The 24,837-nt window shown below is 39.8% G+C and overlaps 1 protein-coding gene across 1 annotated transcript; it reads right to left on the reverse strand.

The window, feature by feature from the left end:
* Positions 1–7,169: 7,169 nt before the first annotated feature.
* On the reverse strand, positions 7,170–23,025 carry LOC147218297 (solute carrier family 28 member 3-like). Its single transcript, XM_086174236.1, has 19 exons — positions 22,747–23,025; positions 22,262–22,341; positions 22,002–22,093; positions 20,788–20,977; positions 18,427–18,571; positions 18,237–18,350; positions 17,489–17,566; positions 17,279–17,359; positions 17,015–17,095; positions 16,751–16,876; positions 15,494–15,624; positions 14,320–14,488; positions 14,042–14,239; positions 13,335–13,416; positions 12,222–12,320; positions 11,380–11,494; positions 11,081–11,223; positions 8,018–8,073; positions 7,170–7,898 (listed from the first exon to the last, which is right to left on the reverse strand). The coding sequence occupies exons 1-17, from the start codon at positions 22,813–22,815 to the stop codon at positions 11,106–11,108; spliced, it is 1,968 nt and encodes a 655-aa protein (XP_086030362.1). The 5' UTR covers positions 22,816–23,025; the 3' UTR covers positions 7,170–7,898; positions 8,018–8,073; positions 11,081–11,105.
* Positions 23,026–24,837: the final 1,812 nt, after the last annotated feature.

Raw genomic sequence — 24,837 nt, forward strand, 5'->3', positions numbered from 1 at the left:
AATTCTTTACTGCCCTCGAGGCAAACCCAGTTATCAATCACAAGATCTTTTGGGATTTTTCAGCTGTTGCATCATCAGAATCAGAAAAAAAAAACTTTATTTGTCTCCGAGGGGCAACTGGGGGGAGAAAAAAGCTTATTGCTCACCTGCCGGAGATGCATGTCTACCGCAGTGGGAGGTGAATTGAAAGGGAGATGCCTGAGATGAGGAGAGGATCAGGAAAGTGTAAAGGAGGATATGTTCAAAACAATCTAAAAAAAATATCTAGAAACATAGAATAACAGCATATGTACTGTCATGGCAAAGGGGGGGAATATGTTAAAAGAAGGGGGTGGCCTTTCTATGTAGCCTTGATAATAATTCCTCTAACATTTCCAAAAGGACATAGCAGCATGTAGCTCTGACAACTCTAAAAGTTGTTGCGGTAACTCCATCTGTTTACGCTATGTCGTGGGTGCATTCACAGCTGTCGTTACAATTTTACTCTTTGATACAAACTTACTCGTCTGATTTGTCACATAGCATGCTAAACGAATGACTGCTAATTAAAGTATCCTGGGAACAGGAAATAGTCAAAAGCCATAGTTTATGGCAGAGGATATTTAATCAGAGGATGATTCACCATCAACCAGATCAGACTACTGACTGAGAAGAACTTTCATAACCAACATGACTTGTACCACAATTTCACTGACTTCAAGAAAGGCTCTGACTGTATTTGGCATGCAGGTTTATGGCAAATTTTGGAAGCAACAAGTTTGACAATACTGTCATGCATGTTATCCAAGCACTTAATACAGACAAAAAACAAAACAAAAACAATAGCAGAATATTTCAAAGCATCTATCGATACCTCACCTGTCCAGTTGACATCTTACTGGAAAACATCATGTAAGAAGCACTGCAAAACATGCACAACTCTATAACCACCTGCAGCCTTGTAGCTATATGCTATTTAATACATTTGACAGTAATTAAACTTGGGCAGGAAATGATGGTCAAAGAAGGAGAGGAGGAAAGCTTGCCTGAAAGCAGAGAGAGAAGAAGAAGGGCAAGTGTCTTGAACTGAGAGTCGGGACTTTGAATATCTGGACTATGAAAGGAAAAGGTAGGGAGTTGGTCAACATGATGCAGAAAAGGAAGGTGGAGTGTGTCCTGGAGACCAGGTGGAAAGATAATAAGGCTAGAAGCTTAGGAGCAGACTTTAAGTTGTACTATCATGGCACTGACAGGAAGCTAAATGGAGTAGGAGTTATCTTGAAGGAGGAGTTTGTTAGGAAAGTTCTGGATGTGAAAAGAATGTCAGATAGACTTATGAGTCTGAAACTGGAAATCAAAGGTGTGATGCTCAATGTTGTTAGTGGCTATGCCCTGCAGGTGGGAAGTGAGTTTGAGGAGAAGTTCTGGAATGAGCTAGACGAAGTGATGCAGAATATCCCCAGGGATGTGAGAGTGGTAATTGGTGCAGACTTAAATGGGCATGTTGGTGCGGGCAATAAAGGGGGTGAAGAAGTGATGAGCAGATTTGGTATACAGGATAGACACACAGAGGGAAAGATGGTGGTAGACTTTGCAAAAAGAATGGAAATGGCTGTGAACACTTTTTTTCCAGAAAAAACAGGAACATAGGGTAACTTAAAAGAGCGGAGGTAGGAGCACACAGGTAGACTACATCCTGTATAAACGAGGTACTTGAAAGAGATCAGAGACTGCGAAGTAGTTGTAGGTGAGAGCATAGGCAGACAGCATAGGATGGTGGTTTGTAGGATGACTCTGGGGACAAGGAAGATCAAGAGGACAAAGGCAGAGCACAGGACAAATTGGTGGAGGCTGAAAAGTGAGGAGTTGAGAAAGGCTATGGGTGGTCAGGGAGAGCTTCCAGATGATTGGACAACTACAGCTGATGTTATCGGGGAGACACGTAGGAGAGTACTTGGAAGGAAAGCAGATAGAGACTTGGTGGTGGAATGAGGAAGTGCAGGAGTATATACAGTGAAAGTTGTTAGAAAAGAAGTGGGACACTGGGAGAACTGAAGAGAAGAGACAGGAGTACAGGCAGATACAGCGTAAGGTAAAGATAGAGGTCGCACATGCAAAACAAAGGGCTACGATGACTCGTATGCTTAGTTGGACAGTAAGGAGGGAGAGAATGATCTATACAGATTGGAGAAACAGAGAGGATGTACAACAGGTCCAGGTGATTAAGGGTAGAGAGGGAAATGTATTGACAGATGCTAGAAGAGTTTTCGGAAGGTGGAAAGAGTATTTTGAAGAGCTGATGAATGTGAAAATGAAAGAGAGGCAAGGGTAGAAGAGGTGACTATTGTAGACCACAAAGTAGCAGAGATGAGTAAAAGAGAAGTGAGAAAGGTATTGAAGATTGGAAAGGCAGTTTGTCCTGATGATATACCTGTGGAGGTGTGGAAGTGTCTAGGTGAGGCAGTGGTAGGGCTTCTGACTAGATTATTCAACAGGCTCTTGGAGAGTGAGAAAATGCCTGAAGAATGGAGACGAAGTGTGATGGTGCCCATTTTCAAGAATAAGGGGGATGTGCAGAATTGCGGCAACTATAGAGGGATAAAGTTGATGAGCCATACAATGAAGTTATGGGAAAGAGTAGTGGAAACTAGACTGAGAGCAGAGCAGATGTCAGCATTTACGAACAGCAGTATGGCTTCATGTCTAGAAAGAGTATTACAGATGCAGTATTTGCTTTGAGAACGCAAATAGGGAAGTACAGAGAATGCCAGAGGGAGCTGCATTGTGTTCTTTTAGACCTAGAAATACATAATGGGTGCCAAGAGAGGAACTCTGGTATTGTATGAGGAAGTCTGGAGTGGCAGAGAAGTTTGTTACACTGGTACAGGACATGTATGCTAGCCGTGAGACAGTGGTGCGGTTTGCTGTAGGGGTAACAGATCAGTTATGAGCCCCTTCTTGTTTGCAGCAGTGATGGACAGGCTGACAGATGAGGTTAGACAGGAATCTCCATGGACCATGATGTTTGCAGAAGACATCGCAATCTGTAGTGAGAGCAGAGACCAGGTTGAGGAAAATCCAGGGAGGTGGAGGTATATACTGCAAAGGAGAGGAATGATGGTTAGTTGCAGCAAGACAGAGTATATGTGTGTGAATAAAGGGAACCTGGGTGGAACGGTGAGGCTACAGGGAATGGAGATCAAGAAGTTAGAGGATTTCAGGTACTTGGGGTCAACAGTCCAGAGCAGCGGAGAGTGTGTGGAAAAGAGGTGAAGAGACAGGCTCAAGGAGGTTGGACTGGGTAGAGAAAAGTGTCGGAGGTACTATGTGATAGAGGACTATCAGCCAGAATAAAAGGAAATGTGGACAAGACTGTGGTGAGACCAGCAATGTTGTATGGCCTAAAAAGTCAGGAGGCAGAGCTGGAGGTCGCAGAGATGATGGATGGATAGGATGGATAGGATCAAGAATGAGTCCATCAGAGGAACAGCACATGTTGGATGTTTTGGAGAGAAGGTCAGAGAAGCTAGACTGAGATGGTTCGGTCATGTGCAAAGGAGGGATAGAGAATATATTGGTAGACGGATGCCGGAATTGTAGGTCTCAAGAAAGACCAAAGAGAAGATTTATGGATGTAGTGAGAGAGGATATGTAGGTACTTGGTGTGAGAGAGGAGGATACAGAGAATAGGGTAAGATGGAAAAGGTTGAAGGCGACCGCTGAAGGGAAAAGCCAAAAGAAGAAGAAGAAGGAAATTATGCTATATTGAATGTGTCTGTTTACAGTAGCTCATCAGCAGCTTCACCTGCGGTAAGTTGAAATAATTCAGACCAACCACATGCTCCAAATTGATTTGGTAGACATTTGGAACCACAATAGCTCCCCTTGAAGAAAAAACCTAACATAAATCCCCATTTTTCTACTCATCACCTGGTGCAAATGCAGAAATTCGTAACACCACTCCAATAGACAAATTGAAATCGATATACAAGTAAAAGCAAAGGGTCAAAGTGAACGAATTCAAGAGAACAATGAATGTAGGCTAATTAATATTGCAGAAGCCTTGGTTGCATTACCAGACTTCTACCTTAAAGTTTTAACAATAATTGAATCCTGTTGGACGTTCTTATAATTCAGTCATCTATCACAGGCAAGTGTGAGATGCCTCTTATACTGAAAGCCTATATAAAGAGCCTTGATGGAACACTTAAAGGGGAAAAGGGAATGTAGAGAAGAGTTAGGACAAGAGAGGGAGTGTATGTGTGTGCGTGTGTGTGCGTGTGTGTGTGTGTGTGTGTGTGTGTGTGTGTGTGTGTGTGTGTGTGTGTGTGTGTGTGTTGGGGGAGGGGTTGTTACAGAGACATCAAGATAGAATGAGGATGGGGTGCAGAGAAAGCTGAGGCAAGGCTGGAAGATGGTGTTTGCTTTCATTAGAATACTGAAAAGGAGAAGAGTGAGGTTCATATCGTTGTACTTCTGTGACAGATTATTTTTAACATATTTGTAAAACATATAAATCGTTGCGATAAAATAAAACATGCAATTTCTATTTCTTCAGTTTCAGATTCCCAAAGGCACTCCGGTTATGAAATAGTTTCATCTTAGGTTATGTGGAAAGTTGCTGTGAATACAAGCATATGTCACTATCACACCATTTCATAAAAAAGTTCCAGTCCTACAACAAAACATATCAAGATGACTAAGACCTTCGCAAACTACTCAAAATTGTTATAAGTAGAAGTTAAATCAATGAAAGTCACCATTAGCACAAAAATTACATTCCGTTAGAACTGTCCATATTCATAGCACACTGACAAACACTGATTTTTCATCAAACGTCCTTTGCACACTTTAAAAAAAATAAATAAAAATTAATAGCTATTTTCAGTATACCAGCTGTTGAGAAATTACATATACTCTATGAAATAAATATGTTTATTCTCTGAAGGTATAATTACCAAATACCACTAGAGTGTTTAGTTCCATAATAAGGCTATCAGGATCCCTCACCGATCATTGTATTGCCCTCACAATCAGATCTGATATACAATTTAGATGAGAGCTAAAATGTATCCTCTCATTGCAAGAAGATGCTAATGCATTCTCAAGGGCCCTCCTTCAGCCCTCTGCTGCCTTGGTCACCATAGAGATTTCGATGATATAGCGTGTGATGGAGATATTGTACACACATACTGTATCCAGTGGCAAAACAGGAAACCACTTGTTATTGGTGGAGCAGCAGATAAATAAGGGCTACTAAAGGTTGGCCTTTGACATGCTCTCCAAAATCCTACCATCCCAGTTTCCTTCTTCCGAATCAAAAGCTTGAAGACATCTTTCAGCGGCTGTTTTGGTTAGAAGCGGAACTGGGTCTGAAACCAACAATCAAACGTTGAATAGAGATGGACTATAAAGCTTGAATAGAATTAAAGAATTAAAAAGCACTTAATATTCTGTAGACCCTGAGGCCATTAGGAGAGTGGAATGCTCCTTAAATTACAGTAATGAGCTGTTTGGTACCCAGTCAGGAATAGAGGAAAGGAGGGTAGAATAGAAAAAGGACAGAAGAAGAAGATTTTTAGGAGAAAAGCAGAGTACGAAAATGGCAAGATTTCAATCCAAAACATTTAATCACCTGCATAAGTCCAGGAACAGTTCTCTGATGAGTGTCCGTAATACATTTGAAACGCTCTGGTTTTCAAAGGCACGGGGGGCTAAACAGAGCACAGTGAGGAGTATTGTGGCCATGATAAGAGAATAAGGAAGCTAGATATTGAATAAGAGAGAGAGAGAAATGCGAATCACACGCTGTTGCTCTGATCGCAGCATGTGTCCATCTCTGTCCCAGCCGGACCACCCGCCTGGCCTCCAGAGAATGCATGTGTGACTAACAGAAAGGGAGTGTGCATTGGTCAACGAGTATATGCACTTTGGTGGGTTTCAACGTGTGCGTGCGTATGTGTGTGCGTATGTGTGTGCGTGCGTGCGTGCATGCGTGTGTGTGTGTGTGTGTGTGTGTGTGTGTGTGTGTGTGTGTGCTCGCACAGCGGGAGCGAAGGCACATGGGATGAAGCGCACATGCAGCTAAACACACATTTAGTCATAAAACTGTTGCACGGAAGAGGTTTTTCTTGGAAAATGGTTACAAATGTGTTGTTCGCGGAAACATGGCGGCTTTATTTCTCAGAACAAATGGAAAACAAGAAACACCCTTGACTCTCGAATCTCAGACACCCTTGAATGCAAGCTGACTCAATTTAAAGGGACACCGTTAAAAAAGCAGACAGTGTAATGAAAAGGAGTTAGGGGTCCACTCAGTCATAACAAATGAGTTCACCGCATGAACCTAAAGGTGACCCTCTCAAAACTACAAGTCCATTTAGACTGAAGCACCGACGGTTTGCAACCTTTGGGTTGGGACCAGAAGAATAAGACAGTTGATACAAGTGACAGAAAAAGACTTTGGTCTGCAGGGAAGCAGCTCTGGGCCACTGCATCCTGCTTCTGAAGCGAGTATCTCTCAATTGGTGGAGAGCCCTGGACAGAGAGAATGATTCAGCTCAGGCTTCCTCACAATCTTCAGATCCTGACCCCATTAATAAGGAAGAAAGTGAAGCATACGTACACATTTCAGGCACGCCAGGCTTCCAATTTTCCGAGGTTTTCATTTTGAATTTAGATTTATTCAAGTGAGTGTGCACAGAAAAGAGAAGAAAACAAAAACAAAAAGCAAAAACAACTGGCAGATCTGAAAAAAAATCTATATACACACTAGGAAATAAACATGTGATGATAATGAAAAAAAAATCGAAATATTGAAATATATATCTTTTTTCTTTTCTGCTGCTCCTTTGGGGGATCGCTGCAGCGAATCATCTGCCACCAACTGGCCCTCTCCTCTGCATCCACATCTCTTACATATATATTTACCTATTGGACAACCCAATCAATCAAATACGAATTAAAACTGTTTGTTTTGTAAGATATATCAAATCAGATTGATTAGAAAATGTTAGCATATCATATTTATTAGAAGATCACATAAATGTTCCAACAAAACATCAAAAATCCCAATTTGTGTTATTGATATATTTGACATTTTTGATATAGATATTCAGGTTTACTTAGTGTTATTAGATTAGAATTAATTACAGGAGTTTTATGATTTTTTTAAATTAGAAGAGGAAATGTTACATATCATATTTATTAGAAAATCACATATACGTTTCTAAAAAAACATTGAAAATCACAGTTTATGTTATTGATATTTTTAACAATTTTCAATGTACATATTAATGTTTACTGAGTATTAGTACATTAGAATTAATTATAGGAGGCCTTCTCTTCTTCTTAGTGGAAAATGGAAGTGGAGATTCAAATGGAATGAAAGATGAAATGATGTTTGTTATGAGTGACCAAATTTCGAAGCACCGATAAATAGCGTAAATAGTGTAAATTTCAGGTCGTCTATAATCCTGCGCTGTGTTTTGCTCATATATTCATATTCAAACACACATATGAGGACTCTGTCCATCCGATGTTGTAATACGGATAATCGGCAGGTGGCTTGTGTTTTGCACAAAGAAGGATTAATCATTTTAAAAGTGCATTTAGATAAGAAAATAATTGTAGAGTGTGGAGGTTGTCAGAATGCTAACATAGGGAAAAACAATTTTGGTTTATAACACCGAAAATTCAAGCAATATCAATTATTGTAACGATCACAAGTAGACAAAGAAATGCAATAAATGAACATACAATACAAACAATCAAATTGCAAAATGGTCAGAAAGAGTGTTTAAAATGATTATTTATCCATATTCATGTAAAGACAAGGTTAATTTTCTTTTCCACAGATAGGAACGTTAATGAGTTGTTCATGTGTGTTTGCTTGTTGAACTGGTGCGAAGAGTCTTTTTCTGAAACGAAAAGCAACAAATGTCCCTGTTCCTCAGCATCATATTGATTGTGTTTTAAAATATAATGAATATTTTGACATTTTTTTAGCCACCTTGGCCCAATATTCTGAAAAAAGTACCTGAGGACTGGAAGGGAGCTGGGATTCTGGATTGCTTTGAAAGAGTGCTTCGAAGTCTGAAAGACAACAGCAACAATTTGCATTGTGTGGTTTAAAACATTGTGACAAATATTACACCTCTCCAGAGCCAAGTGTCAAGATCGAAAATCACATTTTGTGTTATTGCTATTTTTGACATTTTTTCCATTAAGATATCAATGTTTACATAGCATTATTAAAATATAATTAATTATAGGAGTTTTATGAAATATTAAATCAGATTTATTAGAAAATGTGACAGATCATATTTATGAGAAAATGTGTTCCTAAAAATATCAAAAATCACATTGTGTGTTATTGCTATTATTGACATTGTTTTAAAATAGATTTCAATGTTTACTTGGACTTAGTGCATGGCTCTAGAGCCAAGATCATGATTTTCGAGCCAAGTCAATCAGAGAACATTGGTGGAGTCAGTAAACAGCAACTCATTTTGAGTTTACATAGCAAAATCAGCTTTGGCGATTCACCGCATCAGCAAATATAGCTTCTTTAATAGAATAATGATACTTTTGAACACCAGGGTTTCTGTGAGAAATCATTAAATATCAACATTAGATATGAAAAGAGGAAATATTTGGATAAGCGAGTGTAAACATCTGAAAATTAAACATCATAAGAGTTATTTCTGACACCAACAAATTTAACCCAGCAACTTCAGCATAAATGAATTTACTAACTTATCTGAGCACAACCTATATATGGAATTTATTCACAGAAACATCATCTTTTAATTTTTACTTTGATGAAATTACCAGACTTCCTGCTCTCATTTGTTCAGGGATTCTTCAGTTTCACCGCTCACTCTCCTCAAATGGGACATTCTGTATCCACAGAGTTGTATGTCAACAAGTAATCCGCGCTCCAAATATGGTGTACATTGAAAACAACTGCCTCAACATTGCATGTTGCTAAGACCCCCTTCATATCATCTTCATTACAATATCACCACAACAAATGCTAACTTTTTGCATCTTAATTCCTCTTCAGCCCTCCAGAATCCATGTTCTTACCATCTCTGTTTGTTTTTAGCTTCCCAGTGCTTCTGTCAAGCCCCCCCAAAGCCACTTCCAATCAATCTGGTTTCTGCAATTCCCCATCCGCCTCCCTATGCTTTTGGTGACCTTCTTCCCTCAGCTCCTCCTCCTCCGGTGGTCTTTGGAGTGCAGCTGGTTGACAACTTCATTTACATCCTTTAGTTTCTCTCTCCTCCTCTGAACCATCTTCTCGTGATGGAGTGGCGCTGCATGAAAATGCATTATTTCAACGCCCTAATCAGCACCATCTTCTTATTATAGTCTGTATCTCTTCACTTTCATCTACTTTTCGCACCACTCTCTTTTTGCCACAGTAGCAAAAGCGATATTAAAAATGCACTAGAAATCGTACGGGGATAACATGATGACCATTTGTCACTTTTTGTTTTGATTTATTTCCATCGATTGAACAATACACCTGCGTAAAAAAGAAAAATATTGATAAATTAATGCCTTTGTAGATTTTACAAAACCAATGTGATGCCTTTTTAAAAATAATCATCATTAATTATATATAAAATGATAAGGATTTTGTTTACCAATACAAAAAAATGGCATTCTGCATGTTGTTCTTCCCTTTCAGCTTTGATTCAAGCAAACTCATTTTATCCTTTTTTCTAACCATAAAACCATGATGATACACAAAACAATTGAATGTCTATATCTATCTACCTAGTTAATCAATACACATTTATAGACATATGCTTTCAATTGTAACATTATCCATGCTGAAAGGAATTGTCTAGTGCCATTAGAAATTTTAATTGAATATTTATTGTGAAACTAATTTATCTCGTGCTGCAAATAGGTGTTTTCCGTCGACACTGGCTTTCAGTGGCATCATAATTTTGTCCGTTCGCTAAATGTCACTTCTTCAGATTCTATGAAACATATGTTTGTTTTTTTCTTTCCTAATGCAATTAAATGTTAACCCTGTCTCTTTCTGCGACCGTTCACCATTTGTCCTTCCTGGAGCTGATTTGAGTGTGTGTGTTTGTATATGTGTGTGTGTGTGTGTGTGTGTGTGTGTGTGTGTGTGTGTGTGTGTGTGTGTGTGTGTGTGTGTGTGTGTGTGTGTGCATGTTTGTTTGCAGGTTTTGGATGAGTGGGTTTTCTTATGTTTATCTGTTCCTCTGCTGGATATCGCAACAGTGTGACCCCTTCACTCAAGAGCCACATTCCAGACTCGTGACATGCAAGGAGCGTTCTTTTTTTTTTTACTGCGCTGACAAACGTGAAAATTAATAACGGGATTTGTTTTTCCTGATTTCATCATGGTGCCTAAAAATGCTCAATCTGTCATTTTTTTTTTGATGGCTGAATCAAATGTTCCCTCTCTGTGGGTGTGTGAAATTCACACATGTACATACCTCCTGCCCACTGAGAAGGGGGCCATCTGACCTTTTGCTTGTGGTGGATTTAATGAAGAGAGTGTCATTTTCCGTCTCTGTGACTACATGCACACATTTGATATCCTCCTGGGGTAATAATGAGCTCTGACAGTTGAACTGGCAGCCAAACCAGTCAGAAAGCTCAGTCTGCGGCGGATGGCTGAATCTGACATGCGTGTCACTGTGCTTTTCCACAAGACACCAGTGACATCCAGTGGTTATGTTATATAGATTGTCTCTAATTGACTCGGCCATTCGGTGAGAGCAGTGAAAGATGCAATATGAAGTGTATTAAGTGTGCATCAAATGTAAAGTAATTGAGTCGGCATGTTGTTTTAGTTATGGGGCTTCTGCGTAGTGTAATGACAAAAAAAGCCTAGAAAAACAATCTATGTAAGCACAAACTATGCTGATATTTATGAATATAAAACAGTTGGGAATATTCCTAGAAAAATGTCCTCATTGCGACATAACTGAGCATACATCAAAAGCGAGATATGTAACGATCTTCATAAAAAAAAAGATAGGTGAATAATTACTTCAAATGAAATGCAAAAGAAGCCGTTTGCAAAAAAAAATCAAATAAAAACAGTCACCAAAGAAATGGGCGTTAAGGGTGATTCAAACCCATGCGCTGCAGTTCAAGTATGACGTGTGTGTGACCGCACAGCAGTCTCGCATGTTGCCCTCGGTGAATCCATTCCCTGTCGTGACGTTCCATGTCTCGTACACTGTAATACTGGAAATAGAAAACATGCACCCTTATGTCAATCATCTCCGAATCACCTTTTGAATGCACGTGGACCAACATTGAAAAACCTTGTGTGACAATGCAAAAGCATAAGTACATATGTGAGTAAATGCAGACCATCCAGTTTTAAAAATACACACTCACCTGTTATAAAGTTGTTTGCAGCAGGTGACGAGTTGTGTGCTAATGGTGACATTGGTTTTGTTGAACTCCGTAGTCAGGAATTGTGGACAGTTTGAATCTTGGATGTACAACATACCTATGCAGACATTCAGAGCTCCAAAATATGTCTCACACACACATCTTTTATCATGGGTTTCGTGTCATGGTCTTTTACAAAATCTCTAAGTGAATGGTCATAAATTGATATTTTTGCAAGTCAGATCGATCTCACAAAAGCTTTTGCACAATCTTGATGTGCACCATCAAAAAAATTAAATAAAGATGCATAAAGAGGGACACATAATTGAAAGAGTGTGGAATATCTTGAATGACAGCACTGTATGAACATAAAGAGCATTATACACGTAGCCGCATGAAACATGCTGATGTGGAAGTTTCTGATTTTTGATTTTTATCTCAAGTCATATTTGTGATTTGCTGTCAGCTAGATTGAGGATGCAAAATACTCCTAAGCCATTTATTTCGGGCCTTTGCGTGCTGCAAAGCTTCATGTCTTTCCACAGACAGACACTCTTTCAACAATGCAAAACAAAGGTCATTCCACTTGGTAATTAAGTTATTTGTTTGATTTTTGCTTGCAGTAATGATTTGGTTGCAAGCAGTAATATCTAAACTGAACATAGTGCCGCTTTAATTTGAATTTGACAGTTATGATACAGCCAGGGTGATAAACTCTCAATCACAATGGAAGAATTAAATATAATGTTGGACAATATACAGTTTAGACATAAACAAATCATCGGATTATATCCTCGGGCTAATTTGCAATCAGGCCTCGGCCATAAAGAAGAAATAGTCATTACCTGAAACACAAGCTGTCATGAAACAGGAAACGCTGCCAGCAATCAGAGCTCTCAGACCGCAGCTGGAGATGTCTGCTTGTCTTTCTGGAGCTATTGCAGCTACGGGGAGAATAGCTGTGTTATTTGGGAAAAAAAAAAAAAAGACTGGCAATGCAAATGCGTGAATGTACGTGCACGTGAAGAGAAGCTACAGTTAGCATTTAGGAAGAAAAAATGATTTCACAGCTTGTGCTTTCTTCAGGATGTTTTTAGTTTGCTGTACTTTGGCATTTCATGAAGCTGCAACTGATGAGATTTTACTTCAACGTGTTTCCAACAAGAACTTTCTTTTTTCATTTGATGTGCCAAGGACTCTCAGTGATGTGGATATTTTACTTTGTCAATAGCCTTCACTGATTCACAAGAGCAGCAGACGGTCCGGTTTTATACATTTGATCTTATTTTGCAGCTCCATCCGCTGTTTGCAGAGACAGATTCCTGGCGACCGTGTCATTTTTACCTTGTCTTTGTGATCTAACAAACTCATCCAATTTAAAAACAGCCTTGAAAAAAAAAAGCTGCTGATGGTACAAGGCATGCCTTTGGAGGATATCTTGGGACAAATGACACAGACTGAACTCCTGATCCAGCCCACACACGGTAACTCGCTCACATGTGACAGATGGGCTGCTCAGCACTCACTCCCACTTGTGCCAGCCAATAAAGTCGAGGACTCCAGATTTTTTTTTTCTTTTTTTTTTCGAAACTCTGCAATCCCATATAAGTGTGGGGGAAAGTAATTTGGTGTCTTTTGTTCACTGAATTAATTTAATTATCAATCCTATTTGGCGCATTTAAGTGCTGACTTAAAGTCAAAACCTTAAAGTCTAGAGGCATCAATTTAAACGCATTACTTTGAATTAAGGCAACAGTTTGTGATGGCGTGCATACAGACAGGCTTTTTGTTGACTGGAACCTAATAAATATAAATATAAATATAAATATAAATATTCTTGGTTAGCTGACAGTGTCAAAAAATGACTTCCCATTCCATACTCATGCCCATAGCATGTAGGCACTTGAATTTATAATTCCCGCCGCTCGGCCCGGGAAAAATGACAGAGATAGACTCACACAGGGCTCCAACCGACATCCCCAGTGAGGCAAAGTTGGAAAATCCACAAAGAGCGTAGGTTGCAATCGTTTCAGAGTGAACCTAGATGGGCAAGAGGAGATTTGCAGCTGTATATTGAAAGGCTGCGTGATTTATATTTCACAATTCATTCATTCATTCATTCATCTGTCATTGGGCGAGAGGTGGGGTTCAGATCAGACAGCCAAATATCGAGACATACAACCATTCAACCGTCACAATCACATGTCTGTGCAATTTCGAAAAATTCAATCAAAATGTTTTTCTCCATTTAATGTCTTAAACATTGATATTGGATGATTTATTACACAATTGAGGCTGAAATCTGTCTCAATGGAATAATCATGTCGTGATGAAAAATATGGTTTTGGACATAAATTGCAGAACTGTACGAAACAGGCTATTGGCACTGAGATATCTTAACTTTGGCAAAACGTAGTTTAATTCCATTCTATTCCTGCCAGGCAGTCCTTGCGCTATAAACAGACCTGACTCATCCTTAACGCTCAAGGATTAGTCACTGGTCTTAGTTATTTTTCATTAAAAAAACACTTTCAGACATAATGCTTAAAATCTGCTTTCTTGTATGTGATGGTTCGAAAGGGCATAATTTATGAAAGAAAAAGCCGAGAAGGAAAACATGGACAAAAACAAGAGTTTGAAGAAGACGGAGATGATCGGGACTTACAGAAATGTATTGCTTTATGTTGTCAACATATTCCGGCCCTCCTTCTTCACGCCTCTTGATGAGGTCTGACAACTTCTGGTAGGCCACGAACTCATTGAGAAACATCTTTGTGCCAATCAAGTCGGCGACAATAAAACTGTCTTCCCATGAAACGCCCATCATGAACGAAAGCGGCATGAACACGTAGGAGCAGATGAGCTAAAAAAAAAAGCAAAAGCCAAGAAGATGCACGGATGCTTGTACTGTTTGACTGCGTTCGTGTCCCACGTCTCCCTTACCGAGAAGCTGAGCTCTGGACAGTCCAGCATCAAACCCAGCCACGAGAGGATGGAGTCGAAAAACGCCAGTATTGCGAGGAAGGCGATGATGTTGACGACAATGTTGGCAACCAGAGTCACGGAGGAGATCGCACCATGGGAGGCGGCTTCCAAAATATTTCTACTGTACCTGAAAAGACACACATATTTTATGTTAGATTTGCAAAATATGTCAATAAGATCTTTAAGAAAAGAGAGATGACGGTCACTTCTGTGAACGCGTCCTCCCACGGTCTATCCAGATCCATGTGAATTACAAAATCTCTTTATCATATGTATATCATATCATCAGAAACTTCTTGAGGTGGCAACTGGACTTGAATTTCTTTACTTGATATTTCACCCCTCATCCGAGAGGCTTCTTCAGTTCTAATGACATGCCTGGAGTTTCCAAATATATTATCATATATTTAAATTTGGTTATATTAAGAAACTCCCCACAGGTGATCAGAACTGAAGAAGCCTCTTGAATGAGGGGTGAAATGTCTTCAAGTCCAGTAGCCACAACATATTTCATCTAGAATTCACCATGACCTGGACGACTGAGAACCTCCACAGACATTTATATCACATTCTTGATATTTTGAGAGCATTTCCAAACTCATGACCTTCTTTAATAATTCAGTCTTACTATTACCTTTATAGCTTGCGCCCATTTTCAACCTGACAAAGCACCGCTTTCAGATGCATTTAAAATTGGGCCAACCTCCCTCTGTCAAGCAGGTTGCCTTTTCTAGGTGTGTGAGGGGGCCCTCCCCGCCAATAAAATAAAAAAATAAAATAAAAATGAAACTTTTCTTAAAATAACCCTGGAAGGCCAGCAGGACTCAAATTCATTTGGATTGAAATGCTCTGTCATCATTATTATTATTAAATATGACAAATCTAGAGGGGAGCAATTCAAAATAGTTTAATTTTTGTGGCTCACAAAATGAAAATTAATAAGTTGTGATGGGGTAAATGACTAAAACCAAGCATAATATCATTCACAAATGTGAATACACAGATGAAGGCGTTGGTGACTTTTGATGTTATATTTTCCACTTGTACGTTCCCTAAAATGAGCAAAGAACAGCATTGTTCACGTGCGTACAGGTTTTTGTGCACATTTGTTTTTACTTTTTTCCCCTCTTACCCCTTCTCCATTTTGAAGTCATGACCCACTGCTGTATCTAGGGTCTCAGTTTCAGGCCAGAAAGTCTTGGCGATGGCCAGCGAGGCCGGAGCAGACATCACTGACGCGGCTAGCAAGTGTGTAGGGTTGATCTGAAAGACAAAGGGTCACAAGATTCGGTTGTCAGGCATTCACTTCCTGACAGATCAGTTAATGTTAAATAAACGCATTACTCATTAACCACAATGACTGGCAAAGACTTGTGCGCCCAAAGGACAAAACAACCAGGCATAAGACGACCGTGGTAACATTTACATTGGGGAGACCAAATAACCTCTGCACAAACGGATGGCCCAACGCAGGAGAAACGCCGCTTCTTGACAGGACTCTGCAGTCAACCTACACCTAAAGGATAAGGGCTGTTTCTTTCAAGATGGCGACGTCCATCCTCTGACCAGAGAAGACAGATGTTTTGAGAGAGGAATCAAAGAGTCCATCATTGTCAAAACAGAAAAACTGTCCTCTGTCTTCAGACACAACATTTCATCAACATTCTACCGCGCATTGCAATTAATACCAAGCCCATCTGCATGACCCGGAAAGATCCACCACCAGAACCAGCCCCTGGTGACTTCCAGATGAGCCTCAGTCCATGTGATCCAGCAGGTTTCACATTCTGAGGAATGCAGGTATATTCCCAAAAGTTGATCCTTCTTTGGCCCCACCTAACGTCACCGCCATTTGCATAATACCTGCCTTTGACCTAGTTTCTGCCGATACATTTTATTTAACCATTTGTATAACAAGGCATCACAACCTAAAACCGTCCACAACCGTGGCAGATTTATTCGGAAACATCTCACAGGCCAGTCGAACTGAAGAAGCTTCTTGCGTTCAAGTCCAGTTGCCATGACAGGATGATTTGGACGAGAATTAAACACATTAAGGCACACACACACACACACACACACACACACACACACACACACACACACACACACACATTCAACCTCGTTCCATATTAGCCCTTAGGGTCCGTCATTTCTACCTAACGTTTCCGCAACCTTGCACAAACCCGTACCTAAAGCTAATTTCGCATGTTCCTGGATTGTGCATTGTAATTTTAGAAGCAGGTGAATTTTGGACAGAATACAAGAAGGCTGCCCTTTCTTGAATGACGTTTGGCATTTTCTTAAAAGTCCCTCTCACAGTAAATATAGACAGAGATAATCACGGTGTCCTTTTCACCTCCCAAACCCTTCCCCTTGTCCACCTCACCCCGAGGGAAATGAAGGCTCCCAAAACACTTCCGGAGATGCTGGCAAAACCTCCTGCCATTACAGCATGGATCTCGGAGCAAGTCAGACCGCCGACGTACGGACGGATCAAAAGGGGCGATTCAACCTGAAAGAGAGATGTTTGCAAGGCTTGATTGACAGATGCATTCTTTTCCTTCAAAGTGACTTTGCTTTTCAAATGCTTAATAATTGACCCATCCTCATGTCTGTCATTATACTCATTGTCATTATTTACAATATGTACCTGCCCAAGGAATATGTTTCCCGCGGCAGCCATTGATTCCAGTGCGGATGTTCCCATGGCAACGTGCATTGCGAATCCCAACTGGAAGAGACAGACAAAACCCCGGCAAAATGAATGGTATGAAATTATAAGTAAAAAAGAAATCGGGAATAATTATTTTTTGTATCGTCTTGCTGATTTCTATTAAGTCTTATTCTGTGATGTAGAAAACCCACACTTACGTTTTTAATGCAATTTAATATCACCGCCGCTGTGCTTTCTTACCTTGCCTATGAACCATTGCATGAAGCCAATGTGGTAGAGGATAGAAATGACTGAACTTAGAAAAACCAAAATAGGCATCACCTGGAGAAAGAACAAAAGCATCGCCGTCATCGTCAGGCGTGTTGCGAGATGTTTCTCTGTCCTTGTCATTGTTTTTTTTTTTTTTTGAATGGTTGAGTAGTTTTATATGGAAACGTCATTGTGCCATACCTTGAAAACAAAGAAGTGGTCCGTGTAACTTTCCCCAAAGACAAATTTGGACCCAGCATCAGCAAAAGAAAGAAAAATCTGTATAGAAGAAAATGGGAGTGACATACTTGTATATTTGACGATTATTATAAGTCAGATTTTTCATTGATGTCAACTTTCATGCAAATCTACATTGACATTCCTGCACTAGTGACATCCAACTAGTGCAGGGGAGGGCAAACTTTTTGGCTCAGCCGCATTGAAAATAGATAAGATACATCTAAAAAATAAAAAATGCATTTTTTAACAGTACACATCAGACTTGTCTGACATTTGTCTGAACATTGCCTGACATTTGTTTCGAAAATAAAACCAGCTTGGTTTTAAAGGCTCTGACGTTTGCTTGCATTTCATGCACAAACTGATTTTTCCCTTGTAGCTTCACGTCCAGTTCATTCATGTGTGTCGCTATGTCCACAGTAAAGGCTAAATCACAAAGACAATCTGTGTCATTCAGCTCAGGAAAATCCTCAAGTGTTCTCAAGCAGCTCTAAAAATGAAATAATCTCCTGTTTGAGCTCCTACATACATTGATCCAATCATTCACATCAAGTATGAATTCTGTACCAATCTTTGGCGGGACGGATTAAAAAGGCCAACGGGCCGGATGTGGCCCGCAGGCCGTAGTTTGCTCACCCCTGAACTAGAGTGACATCATCTTTGCACAAATCATGAAAAATAATATGTGGTCTTATGTTTACATTTGTACCTCTGCTTGTCTGCCCACAAATTCCAGTGCATTTAAGCCAAATGTTGTCCGGAGGAACATCAATCCAAAGGCAAACTGGAGAACAATGCCCCAAAGCAATGTTTGCCAAGGCCACTGCAACACAGACAGACGAGAGGATGTCATAACGTAATTAAAAAAAATTCTCCAGTGGTCACTGTGAATCTCATACCTTGAATGGATGTTTGGAGAACAGCAGCATGAGGAGGACAAGAAGCAGCAAACCACAGAGAGACACAAGCTGCCTTGTTCCGTGTTTTGCTGTGTCCAGAACAAGCCAGCACACAACGGCCACCAGCAGCAACACATACATCAGCCTGGAAATGAAAGCAATGGTGTTAGGCAAGTGTAGTGTAAAGGGGAGATATGTGACTCCAATATAATCTGATTAAAACCAAGGATCAGTAATTGTGGTGGATGAAAAAATGAGTCCAGTGACAGAGAGTGTGAGTGAAGTGGCTTCAGTTAACCCTCGGCACCTTTCGGGCCCGTGGGAGAACCGTGGGGGAGCCGCACAGACCTTGGGGCTCAGCTCGCCACCGACCGTTACAATACCTCTGTGGATTTGGTTTGCACGCATCATCACTGGTGTTTAAACTGCCAAACCTTTGCCAGCTCTTAAGTTGAGGCAATAATGAAAACTTTTGGCTTCACATCTCCTGGAGTCCTTGAGATTCTCTCTCTGTTCACCGGCATAATCTTATACGCAGAGTCTCAAAGTGCCTTTCTATTTGCTTATGATTCAATCACTTTTATCAGTATAGAATAACCTGGTTTTCTTCCATTGATCCTGGTTAGCCCTTTGCGGGTTCACCAGTGTGTCACTATAATTCATTAAACTTTATCACCAAGCCGAACCTCCTGGCTTGACATTACAGTTCAAACCATCAGTGCCGCTGGGATTTCGGTTGCAAAAGCTCCCACGTGATTGACATAACTCAAAACCATATATCAAGGCTCAGGCACTCAGCTTCTGGGCTACCGCTAATGAGAGCCACACTTCTCAGTCAGCCGGACGTAATTGGCTGAGAGTAACACACATAGCAACCACCTACCTGCTTTTCTAATGATAACAATTTAGACAACAGAGATTTGAGGGGAGAGGGAGAAAGTGACAAGACACAAAGTTGGCTAAAAAGTACAGCAAAGTGGGTTTAAGAACATAAAGTGCAAGCTTTTCAACAAGCTATGAACGATGTTCATCTGCACAGGTTTATACTTTTTATATATTGTCATATTGTTCAGGTGCACCTTGTTAATACAAGCCCTACCTGTATGTATATATTGTTAATACTGTCTATTGTTTATTCTTGTTTTTTTTCTATCACTTTTCTTGCACTGTCCATTTTCTGCTGCAAATGGTTGAAATTTCTCCACTGTGGGACGATTAAAAGAATATTCTATTGTATTCTATTCTGAACAGAGGCCTATGGTTTTATGTCAAATTATCTGTTACGGAGTTTTCAAATTCATTTAAAAACCCCCAAAGTACGCAAGAATATTTCCTGACTGCCTTTTCTTGACTGCTTACCTTTCAATTTACACGCTTTCTGCTTTTACTTTCAATTAGCACATGTTAATTTCAATTGCACATTTCCTCTGCATCTTTCATTCCCTGCCCTTTATTGTGTTGTTATTCATTTTTGTTACAAATGAAGCTTCCTCGGTTTCCTCTGTATTTTGAACACCTTTTGAAGCATCCCGGTTTCACCACGGCCATCGGTTATGTTGCTTAAAGCTACGTGAGTGTGACCAAATGCGTATATTGCCAAGATAGTAAAGGCAAACATTGCTGATTTGTCATAGCCAGTTTAAGGTTGGAAGGTTGGAAGGCTATAAAACATGATCACAGACTAGGATTAAACAAAACAAACAAAAAACAACTGACCAACCAGACAAGCAAACAAAATGCATTTCAGTCCATTTCTGTGCAGCACACATCACATTTCTAGGATTTTCTTTTTGACTTACTCACTCTGCGTGTTAGAGAAACACACTGACCGTAATTAAAATCATTTTTGGCAATTCAGACTCTTCTTTCTGCCGCAGGGAATCTTCAAATCTTTGTACTTAAGACCTTAAAACACTTTATAGCCTTGACTTTGACACTTTATAGTTTTATTTGTATTTCTTATTCTCCCTCCTTTTTTTTACTGTTTTTTATAATTTCTTATTAGCGGTATTATTTATTATTATGTTTTACTTGAAACTCTGGCACAACAATTTCCCTCGGGATAAAGAAAGTTTTTCCTATTCTTATTCTTATTCTTACTGTCACAAAAGAATGATAATAACAGGCATCATTCGCCAGCAGTGTGAAAAGAGGCCGGACTCTTGGAAGGATCAGGCAGAGGAACCTTGGAATTGCTTTGCTGTAAATACCTGGAATTAAATTTCTCTGGTCTTAAGCCGCTCGTCACATTTTCCTTAAGTTGATTAAAACACCATAAGGAAAATGAAATGGGTTTTCAAAGTTATTCACGAGTGCCGCGATTTCAGCTGTTCTGAGAGCAGTCGGTGTCTTTCGCCTCACCATCTGATCCAAACCCAGTTTCTGCTCAGAAGGTCTCTGATAGGACGAAGTTCCTCCCACACCCAGTCACCATGGTGCTCCATCATCCAATCCCACACCAGGAAGAACACGGTTACCAGGGAGATGACCAGCAGCCCGACAGCGCGGTGGAAGTTCAAAACACAAGCCGTAATCACCACGGCAACCAAGACTGAAACAGATTTACATTAATATGAATACCCTTCAGCACATATGACATTTTGCAACCGTTTTATCAAAGGCCATGCCGACGCTTTACTGTCTCCGAGTCTGCACACCTGATTTATTTACTCGTTTTCTTAATTTTGTGATTCTGAACTGTGATTCTGGGATCAACTTCAAATCAGCTGGAAAAGCTTCTTTGATCGAGTGCTTCTCTGTTCTGCATTGTGCTGTTTTCTGAAAGCAGCTTACGAGAAAAATTCTACGAGTGACGGAGTCATGAGGGTCACTGGTGTTTCACAGAAATGAATCTCGGGATCGGCGACGCATTAAAAGTAACGGTCTCTTGAGTTTAATTCACATTACTAAGCTGCTTGAGAGAGATGTTAAAACCATTGTTGGAAAAAAACAACAAGATATACATTCATCTCAAACATAAGAAATGAAAGAGATGCTTTGTACTAGAATGAGCTCATTTGGGTTTTTCGTCCCCTGTCCCGTGTTACACATTTTTAATTTTACAATGGTTGATATGTTACTCTCCAGACAGCAGCCCAACATTTATCACACGACGCCATTGAACATGCGATCTGAAACATCCCTTTGCGATCACACACACACACACACACACACACACACACACACACACACACACACACACACACACACACACACACACACACACACACACACACACACACACACACGCACGCACGAGTGCAAAAATGACCCTTTAAACCCCCTTAAATTACATCATGTAACGTCTACATCCTCCAGAACACGGCAAGGAAAAATGTTCTTGGTTGATGGAATGAGTTGCATTGAGACTGAAACATCTGGAATAAGAGCAGAATTGATGTTTTGTTGGGTTTGAAATGAAAGATCGCTCTCTCTTGTGTTAACAAAAGAATCCATTATTCTGGTCATATGAGAAATGTTTTATTCTCCACGACAGTGAGCAAATTTGCAGACAAGGACCGCTCGTTTGGCATCCCCTATTCAGATTTTAAATAATGATCAGAAACATGATTTACCTGTTGCTAAGATCAGGTGTACAATTAGCTGTATCTTGTCTTTGCGATCGGCCAAACACCCGTGGAATTTTTCCATTTTCCTCTCCAGCAAGCTAAACAAGAAAAAAGAATGGTGAGACAACATCGGAGAAGCATTACAGGACATTAATGTTAAATCACAGGGAGTGAAGGAAAAAGGTTGTGCAGACAGAAGAAATCAGCCGGCAGGAGAGTTATGTTTTATTAGATTTTAACAGAAAAAAAAAAGAAAAACAAACCACCTCTCGTTCTGTTCATCCACCTTCCCCTGAACATCATTGGAGGCTTTGGAAATGCTCTCCATATCAATGTATACTTGTTCCTGATGCACAAACACACACCAAGACAGCACAGTGTTTACACAAGTAAAACACATATTGACTTAAAACCTGAATTAAATTTGTTGAGTTGAGAAACACGCACACAAAGCTCAAACATCTCTACCGCAGCTGATCAAGTTGGAAATTCAGATGCTGAAACTGGAATCTGTAACAGTGCTTTTCACAGTCCTTTTTCTGTGTTTAATTATAGTTTGACATATATTTAATTGTCTGATTACTCTATCATTGTTGTACAATTGTGGATTGACCGGTGTGCTTCAGAAAATCAGGATATCAGAGAAGTTATAAAATGACCCCCGTAGTGTCGCAGCATACAAAGGCTCGCTTCTTTCCAATATTGATCCAAAAAAACAAGGAAACAAGGCCAGACTTAAAGATTCGCTTACCTCTAACTCAAAGGCCTTGTTTTTTATCCCGACCTTTTGGCTCCTCGTCTCTCGGACTTTTAGCTCCATATTCTTGTCCTTCGTTTGTGTTCAAACTCCAGCAAAACAAAACCAAAAAACCTCCAAAACACACCCATGGAGACTTTTGAACAACAAACGTGTCCTACCAGTCTGTCTCCTCCTGTCCTCCCTTTTTCTCCACCTCCTTTAAACTCTTTGTCTTGTGTCGCACAGGTGAAAATAGTCACTGGTTTGTGAGATGCACGTGATTATACACATAGCAAAAGTCATAGATGAGGAATTTGGTTGAATCCAAGAGGAATCATTGTTGACAGGGACATTCCAACATGTTGCCGGAACAATCCATGTAACACGACCTCCCTCTTATCTGGGTGGACATAATGACCCTGGAGGAAGCTGCAATTGTGCGTCTTGGTGTTTCCTCCGTTCCCTCTGCTTTTCAAGAATTACTTGAAAAGAAAACCAGTTCTATATTGTTTGTCATGCTTTTTCTGCACACATCCTTCTAATTGTTCAGAAAGCATTGCAGTCTTCGCACAAGGTGAAGGGACCCAGCAGCAACCACTAGAGAGCAGGAGAGTATCACTTCTCAGGGCAGTCACGCAGTCATGTCAGTCCAGGACACAGTGTTTGTTCTATACAAAGGGAACCTCATGCAATGGCATGTTGTTGAGAAAAAAAATAGACAAAATTTTATAAATATATATATTGTATAATGTAATGTGTTATTGCTGCCTGTCTTCCTATCTTATAATTAACTCACTTGCATTATGCAAGGAAATGTGGGATGGGAATCCATCTGATTTCAGAAGCACACAAATTAATATTTTTTTTTTTCTAAATAAACAGTTATTCAGACCATACATATTTATGATATGTGAAATGCAATAATATTCTAAATAAAATGATCAATAAGCCATGATTGTTCTTTCAGGATGGAAATCATTGGTCAGCATTTTTCTTCGTTAAATTATGAGTCATTTTTCTCTTCTGGCAGACACTAGGTAACAGTGCCAGTCTGCTTAATGATTGGAAAAAATCTGAGTAAGCTTCCATGATAAAAGCAACATTTTAATATTGTTGTTTATTATTTTTAGATTCAGGACTTAGGCGAGCCAATTAGATAGAGGGGAAGAGAAAGTTTGATCATCTCAGCTGATAAGTGCTACCCGATACATGATGTAGTACTGAAGTGTGTCAGGTAACACTAATCCTGGCATCCAACTGGAATTTTGCTGACTATATGAAAAATGTTCTGCTGTATAAGCATGTTTTAGTATTTTTGATTTTTTTGACCAAAGATTGGGATCTATAAATATATAAATGGACATCTTATGGCAGTTTATCACAAATACTGTATTCCATAATCCTCCAGTTTTATAGCCTGCACTTAAAAATCAAAGATGGTGACAAAATTTTGGCTTATAAGATGCAATTTGATACCATCATAGCTCCTTATTGGTCTCTATTATGCATGTATTAATTTACTATTCTGAAAGAACATATTCTAAAAGGACACAGGATTTTTTCTTAAAAAAATAATGCAATTACCGTGTATTGATAGTAAATTAGGACAGAATTGGGAATGAGTTACTGCGGTAAAATATTTTTGTCAGTTTGCACTTAGAAGACAGTTTTAACCAATCTCTTATAATAGCACATGACAACCGTTGTGTAAACCAGCAACCACATTAGTGTGGGTGACTCAGTCTCGCATCTCCTCTGCAAATGCGAGGTTATGTACTCATAACCAGCTCACGGACGGGAATTCACTGATTGACCCTCAAAGGTTCCTTATCCATGATTTTCCTGCTCTTCAGAAAGGTAACAATTCATGCAAATGAACTTAGACCACCGGCCGAGGGGCCGGTTGTGAGAAGCGTAAAGAATCACACCGGTCAAGTGTGAGGGCTGCTCTCATTCCATCCTCACAAAAACGACCACTGATGCAACAATGGTTGCTAAAGATTATATATATATAGAAGTTATTTGAGTTAAAAAATGTAATTTTGTCAAGCAATAAATTAAAGCGTGGCAAACAATCGTGCAACAACTGACTTTCATTTCACA

This window comes from Fistularia commersonii, chromosome 26, assembly GCF_037954325.1.
Source record: "Fistularia commersonii isolate RoL2024-O1a breed Wild chromosome 26, RoL_Fcom_v1.0, whole genome shotgun sequence".
Classification (NCBI taxonomy): domain Eukaryota; kingdom Metazoa; phylum Chordata; class Actinopteri; order Syngnathiformes; family Fistulariidae; genus Fistularia; species Fistularia commersonii.

Coding starts and splice junctions, on each gene's coding strand:
- LOC147218297 (XM_086174236.1), bottom strand. CDS start 22,815: ATGGAGCTAAAAGTCCGAGAGACGAGGAGCCAAAAGGTCGGGATAAAA. Junction 22,094..22,261: donor GTGGATGAACAGAACGAGAG/GTGGTTTGTTTT, acceptor TTTCTTGTTTAG/CTTGCTGGAGAGGAAAATGG. Junction 18,351..18,426: donor TCTCCAAACATCCATTCAAG/GTATGAGATTCA, acceptor TCTGTGTTGCAG/TGGCCTTGGCAAACATTGCT.